This window comes from Myotis myotis, unplaced genomic scaffold, assembly GCF_014108235.1.
Source record: "Myotis myotis isolate mMyoMyo1 unplaced genomic scaffold, mMyoMyo1.p scaffold_m19_p_10, whole genome shotgun sequence".
Lineage (NCBI taxonomy): Eukaryota > Metazoa > Chordata > Mammalia > Chiroptera > Vespertilionidae > Myotis > Myotis myotis.
Genome location: NW_023416314.1, coordinates 75,323,589 through 75,347,102, shown reverse-complemented (window position 1 = coordinate 75,347,102; position 23,514 = coordinate 75,323,589). Strand labels below are relative to the sequence as shown.

Here is a 23,514-nt window from a genome sequence, read left to right as displayed (position 1 = left end):
CACCATTGTGTTGGGCAGGAGCTGAAGGCCCACACATTTCTACTTTCCTTCACAACACCCACTATTTCAAGAACCTTTCTAAAAAAAATGCAGCCCCGCCCTTATTCTTATTTCCCTTGGCAGATGTTTTCCCAGGCACTCGCAGAGTCAGCACATTTTTTAATGAACTGAAGCCTGAGAGGCAGTAGTGGAATGGAGAGTGCAGGGGCTTGGATTATGAGAGAGCTGAGTTTAGTCTCATCAACCAGCATCAACTAGCTGTGCAACCCTGGGTAAAACAATTGTAGCTAACACTCACTTTACCAGTTACTACATTGGGTTCTCAAGTTATCCTGGCAGTAACACCTAGAGGGTCGGTCTCTCAGAATTTTTCTGCTCACAAGTAACAGAGGTTGATCTGGAGATTTCACACAGAGGGCAATGAGATAGTTTATGGAACTGAAAGCTTAAGAAGTAGGCTTTGAGCCCGGCCAGGGATGTTCAGTGGTTGAGCATCGACCTATGAACCAGGAGGTGATGGTTCCATTCAGGTCAGGGCACATACCCAGTTGCAGGCCCAATCTTCAGTAGGAGGCTTGCAGGAGGCAGCTGATCAATGTCTCTCATCATTGATGTTTCTATCTCTCCCTCTTCCTTCCTCTCTGAAATCAATAAAAAAATATTAAAAAAAAAAAAAAAAAGAATTTGGTTTTGAGGGTTCATAGACCAAGGCAACTTTAGGAATCCAGGTAGCAGGAGGGAACCAACGGCCTCTTCAGTTGGCTGGCTGTTCTCAATGACTATTTTCAACCCTTTTCCCTACAGCAGTGGTTCTCAACCTTCTGGCCCTTTAAATACAGTTCCTCATGTTGTGACCCAACCATAAAATTATTTTTGTTGCTACTTCATAACTGTAATGTTGCTACTGTTATGAATCATAATGTAAATATCTGATATGCAGAATGGTCTTAGGCGATCCCTGAGAAAGGATCGTTTGACCACCAAAGGGGTCGCGACCCACAGGTTGAGAACCACTGCCCTACAGCCTTCTCTTTAGACACAGGGGCTAGAAAAACAAAACAGCTTTGCCAGTCTCCCTTTCAGCTGTTGGTGGCCATGAGGCATTTCCAGCCAGAAGATATGACCAGAAAATAGCTGGCAGCTTTCCGGGAAACTGAAGCTTCCCCTTCCTCTCCTCCTCCTGCCTTGGACCTGGCAGTCCGAGTTCACTCTGTGACCATGAGGGAAAGACCCAGAATATGCCATGTACCCACCGAGATGGTGTTGAGCAGCTGAACCAATGCTGGGAGCTGCCCACCTTCTTATGCAAGAGAATCCGACTCTGATTAAGCTTCTCTAAGTTGTCTGTTCATTGTAGCCTTCCTGAGAGACTCACGGCTTCAACCAAAAAGGATTTTCAGTCCTTGCCTAACTCCACTCAAGACTGAAATTGCAGGAGAGACCCTCCCTGCCCAGCTTCTGGCTAGAGGCGGCCAGACCCCCTTCATGAAAAGGCCCCCCAAGACTGCACTTCCGGGTGGAAGCGACTCCCCAGCAGCTGATTGCGGTTCTGTTATCAGAAGGGAGGGGGAGCAGAGGCCACATGGCTAAAAAGCCAATGACATTATTGCAGGTCCCATTGTTACAACTGATGACGAGAGGGTCGGAGTGATGAGGTAGCATGCACAAGGCCTCAGAGCCAGTCAGTAAGAGGGGTGTGAAAAGGGGCCCTTTACCACTGTGCTGCAAATGTATTGCATTTAAGTAAAGCCGCCAGCCTGCTCCTTGTGCGCCTCTGTACCTTAGTATTTTACTTCCGCACTGCGCCTCCTCTGAGTCTCGGTATGCTTTTCTCTTTCCTTCTAGGTGTAGAATTTCCACTCAGCCAGCCTTCCTGTGGTTCTGGATGATGTCCGTTCCATCTTTTAGTTGTATTTTTGAAGTGGTTGTTCAAGGCAGCAAACTCTGGTGTTTACCTATGCCGCCATCTTGTTTTCTCCCAGAAACTTTCTCAAGCCAGTTCGAGCAACACAGGTCTGAGGGAGTTATGTATGACATGGAGAGACTTTACTCACTCCCTGGGCAGCTGCCCAGGCACACAGTGCAGTCAGTAAAATAAGTAGAGAATGGTGATTTGTAAACACTCTGATGGATTTGGGTATTGGCAATACTATTCAGTTACAGAGCAAAATGAAGTCGTATACACAGTGCTTCAAATAGTGGCCGGCACACAGTAAGCCCTCCACTTGTGACCACGACATTTCCTGTTGAAGAATTCAGTGCCAGATCCCCTTTTAGCTATACTAATCGAGTTTATGAATTATAATGCTGAGTTTCAGTTCTGGCCACAGCACCATATCACACCAACACATTCAAGGGCCAGGTTGGTTGATATTGACATATCTGTAAAATATATTGCCAGACTGAGTGGGGTGAGTTGAGCCAGCATGAGTGAAAGGACAGAACAGGACTGATAGCTGTGGCCTTATCCCCTCTTCCAAGAAAAAGCCACTGAATGTATCAGTTACTCAGCCTGCCCTTATCTCAGCCAATGGGAAAGCGGGGGAAACTAGCCCAAGGCCAAGAGTATGCTAGCCACCCCCCCGTCTTTGTGTAACCAGACCCTCACTGCACCTGCCCTTGCGTCACTAGCCCCCGGCCCTCACTCAACCAACCGGAATCGGCCAAATCAGTGGTCAGAGTGTGCCCCCACCCCCCGACCCCAAGCCCTATAAATTCTTTGTTCCCTTGGGACTCGGGGCTCTCTCTTGCATCCAGTAATGGAGGCAGGAGGGGGACCAAGTCCCGGGCTTGAATAAAAGACTCTATGATTTTGCATCGGACTCGGCTCCCTAGTGGTCTGTCTTGGGGGATCTTGAAATCTGGGCATAACATTAGCACTAGTTGTACATATAGGCCCAACATACTGGGGTTGGCTAACTTGCATGTAGCCAATAATAGCGAGGATGGGAATGGCAGCAAGTGTAGGAAAGCTCATCACAGAAAAGAAGCTCCCCACTCCACAATCCCAGAACCTTGACCCCCACCCAGTTCAGTGCACTCACCCTCTGCAGGGTGCATGCTGTCCCCCCACCCATCCCAGAGGCTCTGGACCCAGATAGCTGCTTGGGGAAAGGACATTCTTACCTACAACGGACCCACATAGACACCCACCTAGCAGTCCTGTGGTCATTTATTCTACTCCAAAATAATGTAAGTGTGCACAAACAGGAAGCTTCAGTTTAGACAAAGAAAAGTTTTATGGTGAATAATCCTATACGCTAGTGGCATGGTCAGTACTTCCTCAGGCAGAAAAAGGCCTGTGAAGGAAAGAGTCACAACTATTTTGTCTTGGAACAGAATGAGATGATGTAAGAAGAAACACTGAGCCAACAGGGAACACAGAGCACCAAGGGAATGCAGGTTTGGATGAGGAAGTCTTTATTTGTCTGTGGCATCAACAGGAGAAAACTGGCACTGCCCACGCCCTCTCTTGTCACTGGGCATGTTGCATATGCTGCTATCCTTCTGGGCCCAATGACCACATGCATGCATTTGATTATATTTTATTTTCAAAAACGCATCATTGCCCTAACTGGTTTGGCTCAATGGATAGAGCGTCGGCCTCCGGACTGAAGGGTCCCAGGTTCTAGTCCAGTCAAGGGCATATACCTTGGTTGCGGGCACATCCCCAGTAAGGAGTGTGCAGGAGGCAGCTAAATTGATGTTTCTCTCTTATCAATGTTTCTAACTCCCTATCCCCCTCTCCCTTTCTCTCTGTAAAAAATAAATAAATTTTTTTTTTAAAAGGCACTATTCATTCCACTTTATCTCAGATTACATAATCAAGGCATTTTTTTTAAATGTTAATCAAGAAATCTCACTTTCATTGGCAAGTCAGGCCATGCTGTTAAAAGCAGACAATGTTATAAGAATATAAGTGTTATTAAGTCTACCAGATCTTGAGAATTATTCACCAGCACTCACACACACAAAAAATGGCAAACCTCTGCCTCTTGAGAAGGGGTCTCTCTTTAGGAAACTGGTAGAGCTGCTCAAAGTCTTGACATTTGTGAGGACGCTAACAGCCTTTACAAACGAACATCGCATGATCTGTGCCACGGCAGCTAGCAGTCAACAGGCTTTGTGTCAGCAGGTAGAACATCCCTGTGGGCCTGTTGCTGTTCGAGGTGACATGTTCCCATTGCATTCTCCCAATACACACACACACGAGGGTTTTCCCACTGATAATACTCAAAATAAGCAACACGATACTGTAAATCACTTGTCACAAAGAATGTTCAAATATTTAGTCTTGAACTCTGTGACAAAGTGAAACTATGTCATCATTCCAATGAAAAGGGGAGGGAAATAGCTTTAACACACCATTAACTGATGTGTTTAAGTTGTTTTTAGGGAAAGACAGCAAAGCCCATACAAAATTTAGGAAAAGAAGAAAATTCAGATTTCAGCCACTGGTACCTCTCTAAAGGGCAGACCTGGTGCCTCTATGCCCTGCCACCTGGAAAGCTCACCTCCTACTCTGCCAGACACCTTCTAGTTGAGAATATGTCATTCCAATCACTCTGCACTTAGAATCCCGTTGCCCCTGACAGCCCACATCTGGAACATTCCTCATGCCTACGTGGCAACACAGGGGCCATAGAAGGAGGGGATGAAAGCATCCCCTGTGAGAGACACTGGTGAAAAGACCCCCTCTGCTCCAACCTCCCCCCGCCCCCCTCTCCCCCCCAAAAGCACTGATCATACTGGTACCTACATCCAAGAAACAAGCGGGGAAACAACTGACGATTGCAGAGAATCTAGTCAAGCTATTGCGGCACCGAGCAGAGGAGGCAGCACGGAACTAACCTAGCTGTCATGGCACATGCTTCACTCCTAAACGTCTTCCCTCAGAGGGGCCTTCTCTGCACACAGGACTGGTTTTCCAGGTCTCTCCCTCTCTCTTATCCAAGTTGCTCAAGCTAGTTTTGGTCTCTCCCAACAGGATCCAGTAAGAAAATAGAAAGCTTTTGTGGCAGCAAAGGAGAGAAGGAATACACAGAAGCAGGCAGTTAGGAGACTCTCTCCTGGTATTGATTTAGATAAGAAGTCTCCAGAATGCTGTGAGCAGCGGAGCCACCAGCAGAGCCATGGTGCCCGTTATGCTCGTCCCACCGCTTCTGTTACACAGGTCCTTCTGGCAGCATTCGTACTGTAGAGTCTTCTCTCCTAAGTTTTTTGAGAGGTATTCGTAGTTGCAGTTCTGAAACTTCCAACACTGGTAGTATGTTCGTGTCTCTGTGGGGGAAACACACACAAGGGCAAGCAGGCAAGTGGGTCAAGTTCCGTACCTGCCTTGGAGCCTCAATTCTACTCCTGGGAACTGACCTTGTGGCCGTAGAGACATGTGGGCAAGAACGGGCATCCCCGTTGGGTTGCAAAGGGGAACAGTTAAGTGACGATACAGCTCTCAGTGGAAATTTCCCCTAAAACCAAAGTCTCGTCAGAGCGAGCAGGACTGTGTGTGGAGGGAGCAGGGGTGGGCGTGGGGGTGGCTAGAGTGGTTAAATGCCTTCGCTAATGCAGTGCCTGGCCTCTGACTGGTGTTTATGACAGTGTGCCCTGCCTCTCCCAGGCTGATGTCTCCAGAGCTGGAGGGGGATTTAGATGCTCTGTTACTATCTGCCTTACTGTAAGGTCAGACTATATCTATTTTAAGATGTCTGGCTTAAGCAAGGGGACTTAAGTTCATGAGAAGAAAATAATTAAGATTCACATTATCCTTCTTAAAAACTAGATTCATCCTTGAGGAGTTTTAGAATCACAGCAAAACTGAGCAGAAAGTAGAGTTCCCATACAGCTCCCTGGCACCCCCACCCCAAACCACCTCCCACACAGAGAACATCCCCCACCAAAATGGTACATTTTTCCACCTGATGAACCTACAGGGGCTCATCATTACCACCCAGAGTCCATAATTTACACTTGGGTTCACTCTGGGTTTTGTACGTTCTAAGGGGTTTGACAAATGTGTGACATGTATCCACTGTTATAGTATCAAAGAGAGCAGTTTCATTGCCCTAAAATTCTGTGCTCTACTTCATCACCTCTCCCTTTTTCCAGCTAACCGCTGGCAACCACTGACTTCTTACTGTCCCCTTAGTTTTACCTTCTCTAAAATGTCCTATTGTTGGAATGATGTGGGGGGTAGCCTTTTCAGGTTGGCTTCTTTCACATAGTGAAATACATTTCAGGTCCCTTCATGCCTTTTATGGCTTGATCACTCATTTCTTTTTAGTCTACTGTCCGGATGTGCCCGTTTATTTATTCATTCACCTACTGAAGGCCATCTTGGTTGCTCCAAGTTTGGGCACTTACTCATAAAACTTACCCACATCTGTATGCAGGTCAAGGTGGGCATGTATGTTTTCAACTCGTTTGGGGAAATACCAGGGAACACAATGTTTGACTCATATGGTGAGAGTACGTTTAGTTTTTTGAAGAAACTACCGAACGGTCTGCACCATTTTCCATTTTCACCAGCAATACTAGTAGATGAGCGTGGCTGTTGCTCCACATCCTCGCCAGCATTTGGTGAAGTCAGTGTCCTGGACTCTGGCCTTTCCAGGAAGTGTGCCTCATTGTTGACATCAAGCATTTTTATTTTATTTTTTCAAATTGATATATGTATATTTTTTATTTATTTATTTATTTATTTATTTTATTTTATTTTTTTACAGAGAGAAAGGGAGAGGGATAGAGAGTTAGAAACATCAATGAGAGAGAAACATTGATCAGCTGCCTCCTGGATACTCGCTACTGGGATGTGCCCGCAACGAAGGTACATGCCCTTGACCGGAATGAAACCTGGGACCCTTCAGTCCGCAGGCTGACGCTCTATCCACTGAGCCAGACCAGTTAGGGCAGACATCAAGCATTTTTAAAGCTTAACAAGTCATTCTAAGATGAGTAAGTCCTGAGGACCGTGTGCAGCATGGTGACTATAGTTAATAATACTGTATTGTATACTTGAAGTTTGTTAAGAGAATAGATCTTAAGTGTTCTCCATCACACAACAGAGGTAACTATGTGGGATGATGGAGGTGTTAATTAGATTGATTGTGGTCACCATTTCATGATGTATATGGACATCAAATCAGCACCTTGTACACCTTAAATATGCCCAATTTTTACTTTAATAAAGTTGGAAAAAATTAAAATAAAAGCCTAATAATTGAGATAAGAAACAATGGGATTTGAGAGCTGGAAAAAATATTTTGACTCTGGTCTACTTTACTCTTCCTGGCTCCTCCCAAACCTCTACCATCAAACACACACCTTTTATAAAGAACCTATTGGTGGTAGGTTAAGAAAGAACCACTTCTCTGTGCTCATATACAACTGGTGCATGTTACCTAACTAAGGAGACCCGGACATAGTCGTTCCTCGCCAGTATCATTTCCACACATAGATTCAACCCAGAACCACATCCACCAAGAACAGAAGAGGGCACGGCTTTGCTGTTTCTTTCCTCTGTCCACCACTTCCTAGATCCTGTTTGAATAGGATTATGGAGATAGAGCTTCTAGAGCAGGGGTTGGGCAAACTTTTTGACTCGAGGGCCACAGTGGGTTCTTAAACTGGACCTGAGGGCCGGAACAAAAGCATGGATGGAGTGTTTGTGGGAACTAATATAAATTCAAAGTAAACATCATTACATAAAAGGGTACGGTCTTTTTTTTTTTAGTTTTATTCATTTCAAACGGGCTGGATCCGGCCCGCGGGCCGTAGTTTGCCCACGGCTGTTCTAGAGCCTGACCAATATGGGAAATGCAGTCTTAGCAGCCCCCAACCCCGTTTCCCTGAGTGTCCTGCTCTCTGAGGCCACAAACCTTGGGTGGCACCTGCCTTTGTCACACTCAGGAACGCTTTTCCCCGTTCACATTTCTGACAGCTAATGAACAGGCCTCTGCCATAATTTTATCTCCTTTCCTCATCTTTGCACCCCTAGCCACTTGCTCTGACTCTGACACCCGGGAGGCTCTTAAAAGACAGGAAGGCAGCCAGCATTGCTGCTAAGAGAATAAGCATTGGAATAGACGGATCCCCACATTCATATCCTGGGTTGGTAACTTGTCCTTAGTCTGTCGCTTAATCTGAGCCTCTGTTTCCTCATTTAAGAACTGAGAATACAAAACATTACCCTGAGTGGTAGGTGAGAAGCATTCAATTAAAAACACATGAAAAGTGCTTAGTGCTGCATGTAGCTGATGCTATTAAATGGTACGTATTTCCAGGTTTCCATCATCCCATTACCCTTAGGAGAGAAAGGGGAGGCTCTTACCGGCTTTGACGTAGAGACATGCATCAAAATTAACTGTACAGTTGGTGGTGAGAGTGCACGCACCACCTGGGTTGAGGCAGGTGTAGCACTGCAGGCTATGACCTAGAATCAGGAAGAAGAGCTGTCAGAATCTGGTAGACCAGCACTCACTTGCCCTCCTGGCTGCAGAAGGAAGCCCACCATCTCCATGACCACGGGGCAGAGGCCAGCATGCTTCCTTTCCCACACACACTTGCAGCAGGTAGATTTTTCCAAACTCAGATTGTTAAGAGTAGGCAGAGAGAAAGATATAAGCTGGGAGAGGCTGGGAGAGGCAGCTGACCTCTGGGCGGACCTCTAAGCTGGGACAGAGAGGAAATAAGAGTGAGATGTAACAAACTGAAAATAGATAATGGAGGAAGCAAGCGCCTATGTGAGATACGAGAGAGGGTGTGACTAGCTCCTTGCTTGGGGCATGCCAATCTAGGCATATAGATCCTCTAAACTCCCCAATATCAGGGGCACTCAGTTTGGTCTCAGCCAGCTAAATTGCCTGCTCATGTCCTCTCTGAGTGTATCGCTTTCCTACAAATAAATCCTCGTCTGCTTTGGCTGTTGTTGTCTCTTGTTTGAATTATTCCCCATAAGCAAGACAAGAACTGAGGGTGCAGAGATCCCCTTGTCCCCTGCTGACAAAACTACAATTCTAGCAACAGTTTTTGGACCCTGATGCAAGTGCAAAAGAAATTTCCGTATTTAAAAATCCATATAACTGTCTTAATTAACCATTTCAACTGGAAGTTGAATAAGTTAACAAAATTCTATAAATGCCTGCCCAGCAACATCTGCTCTATGAAATCATATTCTCATGGATTAATAGTCAGTATTTGGTGGTAGCTCCCTGTGTGAAAAGACATTTTCAAAGATGAACTACAGAACATCTCATTACAGATCAGCACTAACAGATGAATACTTGTGACCAATTGGACGAGAGGGAACACAAATTTCTGAAACCCAAGTATGCAAAATGTTATTCTCCCAAAAAGAATTCCATTCTTCCCATTAGTAGGTCTGTATCACAAATAACTGTACTCAATTGTAACATTTCAAATTTTGTCAATTGAACATCTGTATTTGTTTTCTCTCATTATTTATATAAAAGCCTACAGAATATCCTTGAATTTGTCTCTTGGCCTGCAAAACCTCAACTATTTGCGCTCTGGCCTGTGACCTTTGGGTAAGGTGCCCTCACTAAAGCTGCTCCCTGCTCAGTGGCTGACCCACCGCCAGAAGCCCACATAATCCAGGGAGAGACAGCAGCCGCACACCTTAAGCCCAGGTAGGTGGGGCAACCAGGCATTAGCAGTGACACTGAACACAAGAACCGGCTACATCGGATGCAAATTGCCTTTGGTTCTCTGATGTGAAAATCAATTCTGCTCCTGTTCATGTTCTTAGGGGTCCTCTTTGCTAGGTAGACTTCAGGTTTTGCTGGATTATTTTTTCCTTCTCCATTTTATATCAATGCTGACAAGATAAAGATAGGTCCTATTGCACATCTGTCATGGGGAGAGGCAGAAAAGTGTTGCAAGACGATGCTCCTGTTTCATGCGGACGCACCCTCTTCTAATTAGAGACGATGACCTGCTTCCTCCCCTTGGCCTTCTGCCAGGTAAGGCGAGTCTGCCATGCCTGGGGCAGGCCTCCGTTACCCCCCTCTGCCTCTTCTCCCCAGGAAGTGCTTGTCATGCCTGCGTGACAGGGGAGCCACCATGAGAAGGGACAAGAGGCAGTTTTTCTCTTCTCTTCTCTGCTCCTGATGTGTGGTCACGCAGGAGCAAAGAGAACGGAAGAGGGAGGGATTGTTCTAGCCTGGCTCTTTGGTTGCCCATGGCCTCGAATTTTCTCCTGGCTAGAGCTAGAGTTCATTGGCCTTCTTGACTATTCTTGAGACAGAGGAACGGAAGCTCACGTCTGGGACCTCAGTGGGCAGAAGTGCTCAGAGCTGACACATTCGTTCAGTGTTCACATATCTGGGCACCCACGTGTGAAGCTCAGTCTTAACAGAACTGTTATAAAAGGAGGGCTCCGTGACCTCCATCACCATTTTTCCAAGGGGAAGCTAAGACTGAGGTGTTAACTAACTTGCCCAAGTTCACACAGCTACTAAGTGGGCGAGCTGGCCTCAAGCCACGGCTGCCAGTTCTGAAACCGGAGCTTGGTCTAACCATGTCATTCTTCTAATCATCCTGAGTGGGAAAGAGAAGAAAATGGCACAAATTACGGGGGAGACCCAGGTCAGGGACCAGCAATAAGACAGAGGTCGACTGTTGGATCTTTTCACTGCTAAGCCTGGGTAGAAGGATCTGCTCCAGATGCTGAGTCTCGGATGTGGGGCCTGTCTCAGAACAGCTGATGGCGCCAGACCCAGGCCTGTGCCATAAACAGAATTCTGGAAGCGGCATGACCAGGTTATTCTAACTACAGAAAACACACTGGCTAGAAGAATCCAGACAGTAATGTAGTGTTGTAATGGAGGTGAGCCACATTACAGCCCACCCTGGCTAGAATCAGCAGAGGTGGGGAGGGAGGTGGGAAGGAGAGGAGTCATCACTTCTCTCCCCTGTCTCTCCGCCCCCCTCTCCCTCCTGCCACCCCAAAGGGAAAGCACATTCAAATGTGTCCTTGGGCTGGTTTCTTCTTTGCTTCAGCTTCCTCAACTATAAAATGGGTTTAACAGCACTAACCCCTCACGGGGTGGCTGGAAGGATGCAATGAGAGCGGGCGTGGCACAGTCCCTTCTACACTATAGGCATTCAATATATGGTAGCCACTAGAGCGACTACTATGTAAGCCATGCTCCAACATGGCAGATACCCTTTTCCTTTTGCTCACTGCACTATTTCCTTCTCTGTCCCCTCCCCCCACAAAACTGGCGGTACCAGCATGACACAGGCAGAAAATGAAACACTCGATCCTTATGATGACAAAAAGCAAGTCACACTGGTGTTCCTAGTGTACAGAGGCTAAGACTCAGAAACACACCAATACCTCCAGGAGCCAGGGAGGGGCGGCCAGGCGATGAAGGAGTTAAGAGCAGATGGTCTGGTGCCAAGCTGTTTGGGTTCAAATTCCGGCTATGCCACTTCTGTGGGATAGTTTACAAGCTATTTAATCTCTCTGGGCCCAGTACTGTCAGTTGTAAAATGGCGATAAAAACAGTACCTACTCCATAGGGTTAGGATGAGGATTAAATAATACCTGTGAAGTGTTCAGAACAGTGATTGGCACAGAAATGCTAGAAGCATTAGCTGCTACTGCTGTTACTATGAGCACCATCCTCATCACGGTGCATAAAGGTCAGGGCAGAAGGACAGAGCACAGCTCTCTAAAGATGGGTCCACTGGCGTCCCAGCAGCTTGTGATGAGAGGGTGAAACTTAAGCTGCTGAGTGTATCCCTTCTGCTCCACCCCCACCCCCAGAACCAGCTCTGTAACCCAGAATGGCTGCAACCTGGGAAGGCGCTCCGCTGCGGGCAAGCCTGTAACATAGGAAGGAGTTGTCACACAGCCCTGGACCTGTAACACTGGAAGGCAAAGCCACCAAAGCCAGGCTGAGGCCAGTGGCATCAGCTCAGTCTTCTGGGGCCTAAGGAAAAGGAAGCGTGTGGCCAAGGGGGCCCAGATGGTCGAGATCCATGTCCCTCCCGACCACTCACCTGAATCACAGAGGACAGAAAGGATGATCAAGAGCCCGAGCAGGGTGAACCCTCCTTTGCTTCCCATTGTCTACAGAACCTGGAAGGAAGACACACAAAGAATCGTCATGAACCAACATATGACTGACTACTGACTGGTTATCTCAGAAACCAGGAATTAAAGGTCTGGGGGCTTCAGGAACATGAGGAAGGAGCTAGCAGGCCAAGAAAACACAGGGAATCTACCAGGTGGGGTGCCACGAAGCAAAGGATGCTCTCAGAGGGGGCAGCACTTGGTCCACTCTCCTGCCCTAAGACCTCAGCTTACTAAAGAAAGGCTGTCGATCCTGGTGAGAGGGGCAGCCATGGGGAGTCACAGCACACAGGGCCCAGAGTCAGGACTGCCCGGGCCCCACCCCAGCTCTAATGTATAATAGCTTTGGACCCTTTCTCCAAGCAGTGGGAACAGCACTGCTCACCCCATGAAGGTTGTTCAGTCAACTGAGAATGTGAGGAAAGTACTTAATACAGCAACTGCAATCCCTGCTCTGCTGTCATTCCACCCAGTGCTGTTGGCTGCGCCGGAGCCTAGTGAAGGCCACTTCTCCAGGCCATGCCTCTAAGGGCATCTGGCCAAGCGAGTGACTCTGGAGGGCACCACCATGTACCCGGGAGCAGAACAGGAGGCAACAGGTCAGCATGCTGGAAGCTTCCGCTCCCCACTTTAGCAAGCATAATGGGAACACCTCCTTGTTCACTCTGGGGAAGTAAATGGAGTTCCAGGTGTGAGAAATGCTCACCTGTCCCAGTTCAAATAACGGACTCAGAGACATGAAGTCCGGTGAAAATGAGACCTTTAATGCAGTCTTACAAGATTGGGTGTCTGGTTGAGCAGGCACGCCAGAGCAGCAGGGATCACAGGCAATTTATCCCTAGTGTGTGAGAGTCCTTCCCGGTTCCTCACTGGCTGAGGACTATGGGGTTAACAGTCCCCCCACCTTCCTATACCTCACCTAGGTCTTATTGTCTCCTATTGGGTTATTTTTTTTAAAAGATGGGTTGTCTTTTCTAGTTGTCTCCACCTCCCATTGTCTAACTATGACTGGTGGATCTTCCTGGGAATGTGCTGCTGGCCACATACACAGCCTGTTCTCATCCTCTTTCCCATCTTTCCTAATCCTGTTTGCCCTGGGAAATTCAGTAACCAACTGGCAACATGCTATTGGCATTCTCCACTAAAAGTTGACTATGCTGAAGGTGGATCACAGAGGCCTATTTCCTACTCAGGTAACTTTGATGACTAGTCCACACACTACATTCATGCCTAGATGTGTAGCAGTGGGCATCAGGGGACAGGAGGGAGGGCTAGAATGCCTTAAACCCTCTTTTGTCTGCTAAGAAGTCAAGAGACACGGAGATTTTTAATTGTCTGTGGAAAAAAGGGGCCCACATACTAAACCTGACAAGCTTGTGGAGTCCTACGTGGCAGGCCCTACAAACTCAGAAACTGAAGTAACCATACGGGATGGTCTGAACATAAAAATTCCTAATTAAAAGCAGGTCATGGCAGGTAGTCATGTCATAGGCCTACAGCTTCCTTGTCAAAAGTTAGTCTTTACCTTAAGGAACCTATCTTGGGTTTTTTTTTGTTGTTTTGGGTTTGTTTGTTTGTTTTTGTATCTAAGATAACACAGCTTTGGAATTTAGAGTATTCTCCTTTGCCAGACCCTTTAGGGCACACCCACCACACCAGAGCACGAAGCCACAGAACCATTCCTCATTGTTATTTTGTTCCCTGAATACCATCCCTATGTGTTGTAAATGTTAATTATTAACCATCCTCAACCCACCAAGGTAAATAAGCTTTGCTTTCTCTCACCTCCCTAATCTACCACCAATGAATCTCATGGATTCCCCCGTATGTCACCTCCTTTGATTGTAATGCATAAAATAAACTGGGTGACTACATTTAAGAGGAAGAGGAAGGCAGCAGTCTCAGAGATACGGGAAAACAGAAGAGGCAAGAGCTTCAGAGTGAGATAGATTTCACCTACTACTGATTCTTAAGAAAGAAGAAGGGGGCCACAGCTGAGGCAAACAGGCGGCCTATGAAAGCTAAAAACTGTCCTCAACTGACACTCAGCCAGGAAATGGGACTTCAGTCCTCCAACCACAAGGACTGTAATTGTGCTAAGTAGAAAGAAGGAACAAGATTCTCCCAAAAAGCCTCCAGAAAGGATCACAGCCCCGCCAACACCTTGACTTGAACCTGGTGAGGCTCTTATTTACAAACTGTAAGAGTCATACTTGTGTGTCAAGCTGCTAAGTGTGCAGTGATCTGTTTCAGCCCCAATTTTAAACTAATGCACTCACCTCAAAACCGGTACATGGTAGAACAGTATTTAAGACCTGGTGTGAGTGCTTCACCACAGTTACTCTCTAGTGGGGAGACTTCTTGTGAATTCAGCTTCCGAAATAAACTTGCTAGACAGAGACCACCAGGGAAGAGATTCACAGATGCCCAAGAGTATAGTTACTGTTCCTGGGAGCCTGGGGCCTCAAAAGCTGATGAACTTTAAGACTAGATGAGTCCTCAAAGATAAAACCCAATGTTCTTACTTTATAGTTCATTAATGGAGGCCCTGGGGGATGAAGTTACCTGTCCCAAGGCAACAGATGAGTTGCAAAGCCACAGTTGGGTGGATCACACTTCTATTCACCAGGGTCTGGTAACTCATAACTTATTAACATTACCTGGTGACTAGCAGTGTCAAGGGCTTGGAGGTTTGCCACATCAGTAGGGAGAGACAAACAAAAAGCCACATCATAATGAGCAGCCCCTCCCACTCTGAGGTCCTACTGCCAGAGTCAACCACCCCAGACCGCCCTAAACACACAAACCTGAAGCTTCTGTTACCAGGGCCTTCTCGGAAATGTGTTCCAGGACTTTCCAGAGGGCCTCTTATTACAGAGAGTCTACTCATGGCCCTTCTCTCGGAGATTATAACTGCAGAGCCAGCTATTCAATGAGATATTTCCCAGAGCCAACCATTTAATGAATCTCTGGGGGCAGGCAAAAAACATCATCTTCTTTAGAAAAACTCAAGCACCTCTGGGCTTAGGTTTGTTTGTGACTGTCTGGTTGAGGTTCAAGAGCTGACCCAGAATTTTTAATGTGATCCTTTTTTTGTTTAATCTTTTAAAAAATATATTTTATTGATTTTTTACAGAATGGAAGGGAGAGTGATAGAGTTAGAAACATTGATGAAAGAGAAACATCTATCAGCTGCCTCCTGTACACTCCCTACTGGGGATGTGCCCACAACCAAGGTACATGCCCTTGACCAGAATCAAACCTGGGACCCTTGAGTCCGCAGGCCAACGCTCTATCCACTGAGCCAAAGCAGTTAGGGATAATGTGATCCTTTTAAGAGGTTGTACTTGGAGCTGTTGAAGATGAATTCCAGTAGATAACCACTGTCCTCTCCTAAAATCCATTCTATTTGGGCTTTTATCTTCCAAGCCACTCAGCCTAATGGGATGTTTCTTACAAGAAAGTTCAGCAATCTCCCGTTTCTACTTTGAAAATACAGAAGCCACAAATCTCAAGCATGTTTGGTCCACAGTAAGGCAACTTCCTATCTGCTTTGGGGGTCATACATTTCCCCACATTTTGGGGAACACTGCCACCTCTCTCTGTGTGCCCGCCCGCCTTGGAGAACGGGAGTAAGCTGTCCCCAGTGGGGAACATGGGGAACTGAACTATGAACAGCCACATTTGGTCCCCACATATCAGGGGCCAAACTGAGCCCTTTCCATGAATTATCTCATTTAGTCCTTGTAACACCTAATAAAGTAAGCTCTATGGTTTTACTGATCAGAAAACGACAGTACGTAGTTCACTCAGGATTATCCAACCAGTAAACAGCAGGGCCCAGTGTGAGGCTGGCATGTGCACAAAAAACTTTTGAAATACATTTTAATACAATAGTAAAAGAACAACACACGGGGAAATCTAAGTCTTGCAGTTTCTTTCTTTTTCTTTTCTCAATAACAAATCGAAGGACACCATAAACTTTCCTAGGTTTTAAAGGTCTTGATCAGTTGGTTAAAGCGTTGGCATAGGCCAAGGTTGAGGGTTGACTCTCATTCAGAGCACAGACAAGACTCAACCAAAGCAGGTGTAAGTGGAACAACAAATCCACGTTTCTCAAACAAGCAATTAAAATTTTTTCTTAAAGGCCTTCATCTAGCCCTAGCCCTGGCCATGGACCTTGTTGGAACCTGGGCCAGGAGCCTGGGCCATGGACCTGGCCCGCAGGCCTGCCCAGCTCCCTGGCCAGGGGGCCTGGAGCCTGCACTGGTGCTGCAGACCTGGAGTCGCTGAGGGCAGAGCGAGCCGGCGCCGGGGCGGGGGCGTGGCCAGCGGAGGAGCCATTATTTTTCATCAAAAGGTTCCTACGTGTCAGAGAAATGAAACATGTGAGTAGGCACATTTTCCGGGGTCCTTAAAGGGCCCGCTTCTCCTTCATAACCATTCACATCACGATTGAACATTTAACAGTCGGCTGTCAGATTCTACTTACAGCACAGCCCCAGCCGGCCCAGGAAGACAAAACCTCCATGGGTAACAGTGTCAACAATAAAAATAACCTTAAAACAAACAAACAAACAAACAAAAACAGAACCTCACACCAAACTTGGACTTAAAATGCCTGGTTTTCAGCGCTGCCCGGTTTATTGAATTTTGAAATTGAGCCCTAACCAGTTTGGTTCAGTGGATAGAGCATCGGCTTGCAGACCGAAAGGTCCCAGGTTCAATCCCGGTGAAGGGCATGTACCTTGGTTGCAGGCACATCCCTAGTAGAAGGTGTGCAGGAGGCAGCTGATCGATGTTTCTCTCTCATCGATGTTTCTAACTCTCTATCCCTCTCCCTTCCTCTCTGCAAAAAACCAATAAAACATATTTAAAAGAAAAAAGTTCGAAATTGAGACCCGTAGGTTAAGAGCAGAATGTCGGTGGCCATTTAGGAACGGCGTTAACCTCCTTTCAAGGCGCAATTTCTTTTCCCTAAACTGCAAGGACTTCCCTTCCACGGTCAGGGTTCCAGGAGAATATTCCCGAGGGGATGGAGGGCACAGCCTCAGAATTTGGGGTGTTTCGGAAGGTTTTGATCTCTGCTTAGCTTAGGAAGGTTGGTTCTTAACCTTCCTAATGCCGCGACCCTTTAATACAGTTCCTCATGTTGTGGTGATCCCCAACCATAAAAATTATTTTCGGCTGAAACCGGTTTGGCTCAGTGGATAGAGCGTCGGCTTGCGGACTGAAAGGTCCCGGGTTCGATTCCGGTCAAGGGCATGTACCTGGGTTGCGGGCACATCCCCAGTGGGAGATGTGCAGGAGGCAGCTGATCGAAGTTTCTCTCTCATCGATGTTTCTAGCTCTCTATCTCTCTCCCTTCCTCTCTGTAAAAAATCAATAAAATATATATTTAAAAAAAAATTATTTTTGTTGCTACTTCATAACTGTAATTTTGCTACTGTTATGAATCGTAATGTAAATATCTGATATGCAGGATGTATTTTCAGGGGTCACGACCCAAGGTTGAGAACCGCTGGCTTAGAGGGTGGCCTGTGGGCTGGCAGCCTGCCACCTGCTGTGGCTGCCTTTGCCTGCCTGCCATGTTAATTATAGGGCAGCCTGGCGTCTCTATGGCTAACGCACCCTATAACAATGGGAGAGGCTAACCCTTATAACAATGGGAGAGGCCACAGAGCCCAGGCTGCACTCTCGGCTTTTTGAGCACTTGGTGGAAATACAATGTGTGAAATGGGCCAGATTCTCTGCCTGCCTGGGACAGAAAAAAAATGTGTTCCTATTCATAATGCCCAGAAGTGCCCGAGTGCTCGGCTCCTGTGCCTGGAGCCTCCCAGAGCCTTGGGCATCTTGTTCCTGCCAGTAACTAGTCCTCAGGGCCCTCTGGGTCACCCATCCTGGTGTCAGGAGGGGGGAGCACCCTCGCACTTCAGATGGAGCCTTCTCATTGGCTGTCGATGATGTCATCACCTCCCAGGTTGACCATCTCCAGCAAATACTCAGCGCTAATTGCTTGGTTTAATTTTATGTAGAAATTAAGCACTGAACTCCCCAGAGACACAAGAGCCACCCTCAAGGGGGTAATGACCTTGAATATCTAATAATGTCTCCAGCGGCCAGCCAGCTTGGCTCAATGGTTGAGCCTTCGACCTGGGAACCAGGTGGTCATGGTTTGATTTCCAGTCGGGGCACATGCTCAGGTTGTGGGCTCGATCCCCAGTGTGGGGCATGCAGGAGGCAGCGGATCAATGATTCTCTCTCATCATTGATGTTTCTTTCACTCCCTCTCCATTCTTCTGTGAAATCAATAAAAAAATATATTTTTTAAATGTTATACTTGATTGAAGATTTGTTTCACAAAATAATTTTTCTTTATTTGTGTGCTTGTGTCACGGAGATCTCACTCCTCCCATTTGTTCCTCACCAGAGAGACAGCACCTGGCAAGTGGGCGGGGTGGGGAGGGTGGTTGGTGGTGGCAGCAGGTGCCCCACAGACACCTCTCACCACGCAAAGGGCAAAGGGAAGATGAGGCTGTACCGCCACTTGTCACTCAGCTGGATTATTAATTACTGCAGCCCAAACTGCTTCCCCTGCTTCCTTCCTTCCTTCGTCTGCTCTCAACCCAGCAGCACGGTCAGATCCTGTCTCTCACTGGCTGAAAATCCTCTACCCACGCCCCCTCCCACTTGGAGTAAAACCCGGAGTCCTTACCATGGCTGGAAGGTCCCGCATGAATGGACCCTCTCTGCATTAGCCCTTCCACTCTCCTCTCACTCCTCCTCCATTTAAGATGGTGAATTGTGTTTACCTGCCATCTGGCTTTTTGCAGACCCTCCAACATCCCAGCAGGCTCCCACCTTCAGCCTTTGTACTGGTGCTTCTGCTGGAACATTCCCAGGATGCCACATGGCTATCACCATCAACCACCTTCAAACCTTGCTTACACATTAACTCTTCAGGAAACCATATTTGAAATTCTACCCTGCTTTCTGCTGACCCTCCTGTCCCTACTCTTCCCCTCCTCTCTTAGTATGTTATCATCTATGATACCATATTATAATTTCCCTATTTATAACAGTATCTGTGTCTCCCCCATCCCTGGTCACAAGAGCCCCAGAGGGTGCCTGGCACAGAATCAGCTCTCAACTACTTCTTGAGTAAGTTGATTTCTAGAAAGAACCTTGGCTTTGATCAGATCATCACAGAGTTTTGTGGTCCAAAAACCACTAAAAAACAAAACACTTCCAAGGAATAAAGCTGTTGGAAAACACACACATCCATGTCCTTCAAGAGCCCCTCTGAGCCGGGACACAGCAACGGGACCAAATATATGTTGCCCTTGGTTTTCCCCAGTTCCCTCCTGACATGGCCGTGTTGGGAGCCCCTCCCCTGGTGTTGGGAGCCCCTGAACGCCAGCAGGGCAGCAGCTTCCAGACCCCGTGAGAAAGCTCCCCAGCCACAGCACAGAGAGGAGACACACCATGAGATTTACCACGTGGGCACTGTATGTGGAGTACATGCTGGGAGCAACAAGAACAGCAGTAAATACAGAACAGAAAATAACAATTTTTGAAATGACAACGAACAGGACACATTATCTAAGCACTAACACCTAAGGAGGTGGCTGCCCAGGCTCTGGTGGGCAGCGCCTCAGCAGAAAGAGGCTGACTTCTTTCCAGGCTGCCTGGTCTTCAGTCCTTGTAACTTCTCATCTTTCAGCGCCTTCAAGAACTTATCTGCAGGAGAGCAAGACACACTTAACTTGAGTAGAGATAAGGGCTTTTACTAATGCTGCGAATGCAACCGTGTGCTCCCTACAGGAGCCCCAAATCCACTATGATCCAAAACGTGTATAAGTGGAGAATACGTAGTTGCGAAATCCAGGACTTAGAAAAGTCCATGTGTTCTAGGAATTGTTTCTAGAGACCTGCTGCCTCATGGACCTAAACATTTGGGTTATTTCATACCCCTTCTCTGTGTGGGAGGTGGGGGCAATTTTATAGAATAATGGGGATGGTCTTTTGAGAACCATCTGCTCGCCTTCAAGTGCTAGCCACAGTTGGAAGAGGTGATGGGAAAAACAAAGTCTGCAGAACAGCCTATGGCTACTGAACATTCTACAGAGCAAATAGGTCCTCCGGGAGTCGAATTGGACTGTGTGTGATTTTACTCTCCCACAGCAGCTTGCATGCTCCAGGAATCCCACCCACATCAGCACACCTGGTCTCCTGGTTAAGTAAGATCCCAGAGACTTCAAACCTAAGATCAGATGGCAGAGTTCAGGACCCTGGTGAGAGGGCTACTGGGTGGAGGTGGGGGTGGGGGTGGGGGTGGTGGAGGTAGAAGGGGCTGGGAGTGTCCCAGGGAAGCTATCATCCAGCATTGTCCTTGGGCCTCCTGGGTCTTGCACAATTCCCATCTGCCCCCTAAGACACTCCAATCAACCCGCCCCTACTTCCCCCACTTCCCGCCCAGGATCCCAGTTGAAGATAAATGCTAAATCTCGGTCTCTAGAGAAAGGGGCTGCCTGTGGTGCGTGTGTCTCCAGGGGTAGTTGTGTTACTGTGCAAGAGGCTTAAGGCTCAGGAGGAGGCTGGTGGTGGGTGGAGTTCCAGGTTTGGGGGCTCAGGATGGAGGGAGGATGGAGTTGGAGGAAAAGAGTCAGTTGAAATCCAGGTTGGGGGGGAATCTGGGTTCTGGGGGATCAGCTTGAAATCTGGGACACTTGGGTGCTGGAGTCTGAGCCCGAGGCCACATTTGGGGAGGACCTCGGTAGGGGGACATGGAGCCAAGAATGGAGTCAAGGCCGCCCAGGGGTGGGCCCCGGCTGCCCGGGGAGGTCACGCACAGCGCTGAGAGTCGAAGCCGTCCCCAGTGATGGTGAGCAGCTCCAGCTCCTTAATGCGGATCTCCAGTTCGCACAACTCCTCGGGGTGGGAGGCGGAGACGAGCCGGGAGGGCGTGGGGCCAGGGGTCAGGGGCGAGGCAGCCACCTCGGGCCCTGGCGGCGGCGAGTAGAAGAAGCGCAGAGGCTCATAGGGGATGGAGGCCAGGCCAGAGGGCCAGGGCGGGGGGCACGGGCGCTCGCTGGGGGGACCCAGGCCCGGGGGTGGCGGCAGGGGCATCGGGGCCGGGGGCGCCTGGGGCAGGGACCGGCCCCCCGCCGGCCCGCCCGCCTTCAGCGGTACGAAGAGCTTCTTCCAGATATTGAAGTCGCTCAGCGGGGACGTGGAGACCCCGCGGTCGTAGAGGGACGGGAAATAGAGGGGCGGGGCCGGCCGCTGGCTCATCGTGGGGCTCTGGCGGCCGCGCCGCCCCTTCGGCATCTTTTGAATGGGAGGCTGCGTGGGAGGAACCCCGCGCCGGGAGACCCGCGCCTGCCTCGAGTGGCCGGGTTCTGACATTCCACAGGCCACGCCCCGAGGGGCTCGGCCCCACCCCTTCGTGTTAGCCCCGCCCCCAACAAGCGGGGCTCTAAGATCCGGGTGGCCACGCCCCAGAATGTGGCCACGCCCATTGGCAGGTGGCAGGCCGCGCCCCTGGAGTGAGACAGGCACCCGCAGTGGGGCGCGAGTGTGAAGTCCCGCAGGCGGGTCCTAATGCCCGGCCCAACCCCTTGGTTCCGCTGGACCACAGCACCCTTCGCCTCCAGCCCTAAGCCGGGCTCAGCCCCCTGCTCTCCCCACCGCCCCTAAATTCCACAAGCCTTGCTCCGGAGCTGTCACAGTCAAACATGACATCAAACAAAAGCCCCAAGTGGAGAGCTGGCCCGAACTGCAAGAGAAAACAAACTTCAGTTTTCCTCTCCGTTTATAGGAAGAGAAAAAAATTATGCCCTGCTTTTACGCTGAGTCCTCTGTTTCTCAATTACCTTCGATTAAAATAATCCCTGTGCCAAAATGGCATATTTGGGGGTGGTATATTCTGATCCCTTCCAGTTCCCAGAACACTGTTTTGTTTTGTTTTAAATATTTTTTTTATTGATTTCAGAGAGGATGGAAGGGGTGGTGGGGGAGAGATCAATGATGAAAATCACTGATCGACTGCCGAGTCCAATTATATGCTCAGCACTACAGGACCTTGGGCTGGACCAGCTAGTATGGGAAGAAAAAGCTGCTCAGTGTGAGACAAGCCCTTTACGTTTGGACAGTTTCTAAGTTTACAAGTGCTTCACACACACCTTTCCGTTTTCTGTCTGGTCATCACAAGCAACTGTAGGAGGCAGCCTGTTTCTCTTAAACGTCAAACAACTTGCCCAAAGACATCTAGCTTGGATATCCGACTCCCTTTGCTGCTACACACACACACCACACACATACACACATGCACGCACACACACATACACACATGCACAGCTGGTACTGACTCAGATCTTGACTGGCCAGCAGCCTAAACTGGCCCCTACCCATCTTTTTCCTTCACACCCATGATCATTAGATCATGTTAGGCCAAGGCTTTCATGGGAATTTGCCTCCCCTCAGTCTGACTAATCCTGGCTACTCATGCAAGAGATCTTGGAGCAAAGTACCAAGGAAAGGGTGTGGGCTCTTCGGGATAGGTTCGGCAGGATTTCCTTTCAGTGGTTAGATTGTTGCCTGTTCATTCCTGATGATGAATGTGTTTGGAAGAGAACTAAACTGCATCCCATTGGAGACACTCTCCCTTCAGATTTATTACCATCCATAGCAGGGTCCCTTTTCCAGAGTCTCCCACAGCACTGGGAAATTTGGCAGGAACATGGGTTGGCTCTAATGGCCATTCTCAATCAACCCTCTTCTCCTTTGTCTGCCTCCCAATTGTTTGATCATTTCTTGCTTTGTTGTATATCCACATAGGAGTGACTTTTCCATCTGACTTATTTCGCTTAGCGTGCTAGTCTCAAGATGCACCCATGTTATTGCAAATGACAGTATTTCATCTTTTCTAATAGCTTAGTAACATGCCATCATTTATTAGATTTAGAATCACTTAGTTCCTCTCTCTTTGCTTGTGAAGTCCCCCTTCAAACCCCTTGTCTTCGTTTTCCTCTTGGGGAATGGATTTGGGCTTCCAAAACCCTGTCTCCTTGTTTGCTGCCTCTCAAAAATAAACTCTTTCCTTGTTGCATACTCACTGCTTTACTGATTGGTATTACTGTGTGTTGGGTATGTGAACTTGGGTTTGACTACACTTGCTCCCCTAGAAGTCTCACTTCCTCTCCACCACTTTAGCTCTGCACCTGGACAGAATGCCAACGACCACACCTTCACCAGATTCTCTGCCTCTCTAAGGGGATGTCACAATTGCCCATGCCTGCCTTGGCTTGGGACAGCTTTTAGGAGCATGTAGAACTTGTGGCTTGGATACAGCAGAGTTGCTATGGAATGAGTATTTGTGTTGTCGTTCCCCCGCCCGCCCCCGCCCCTCCCCCCCT

General features: G+C 48.2%; 2 protein-coding genes across 2 annotated transcripts; both read right to left on the bottom strand.

Moving 5' to 3' along the window:
* Nucleotides 1–5,080: 5,080 nt before the first annotated feature.
* LOC118665506 (CD59 glycoprotein-like) lies at nt 5,081–12,091 on the bottom strand. The gene is made up of 3 exons (XM_036326950.1): nt 12,025–12,091; nt 8,327–8,428; nt 5,081–5,280 (listed from the first exon to the last, which is right to left on the bottom strand). Exons 1-3 carry the CDS (start codon nt 12,089–12,091, stop codon nt 5,081–5,083), a joined length of 369 nt encoding a protein of 122 aa, XP_036182843.1.
* Nucleotides 8,435–21,427, bottom strand: LOC118665160 (uncharacterized protein C11orf91 homolog). Its single transcript, XM_036326282.1, has 4 exons — nt 20,950–21,427; nt 19,712–19,837; nt 12,025–12,103; nt 8,435–9,864 (listed from the first exon to the last, which is right to left on the bottom strand). Exons 1-2 carry the CDS (start codon nt 21,425–21,427, stop codon nt 19,752–19,754), a joined length of 564 nt encoding a protein of 187 aa, XP_036182175.1. The 3' UTR covers nt 8,435–9,864; nt 12,025–12,103; nt 19,712–19,751.
* Between the last annotated feature and the right edge of the window lie 2,087 nt (nt 21,428–23,514).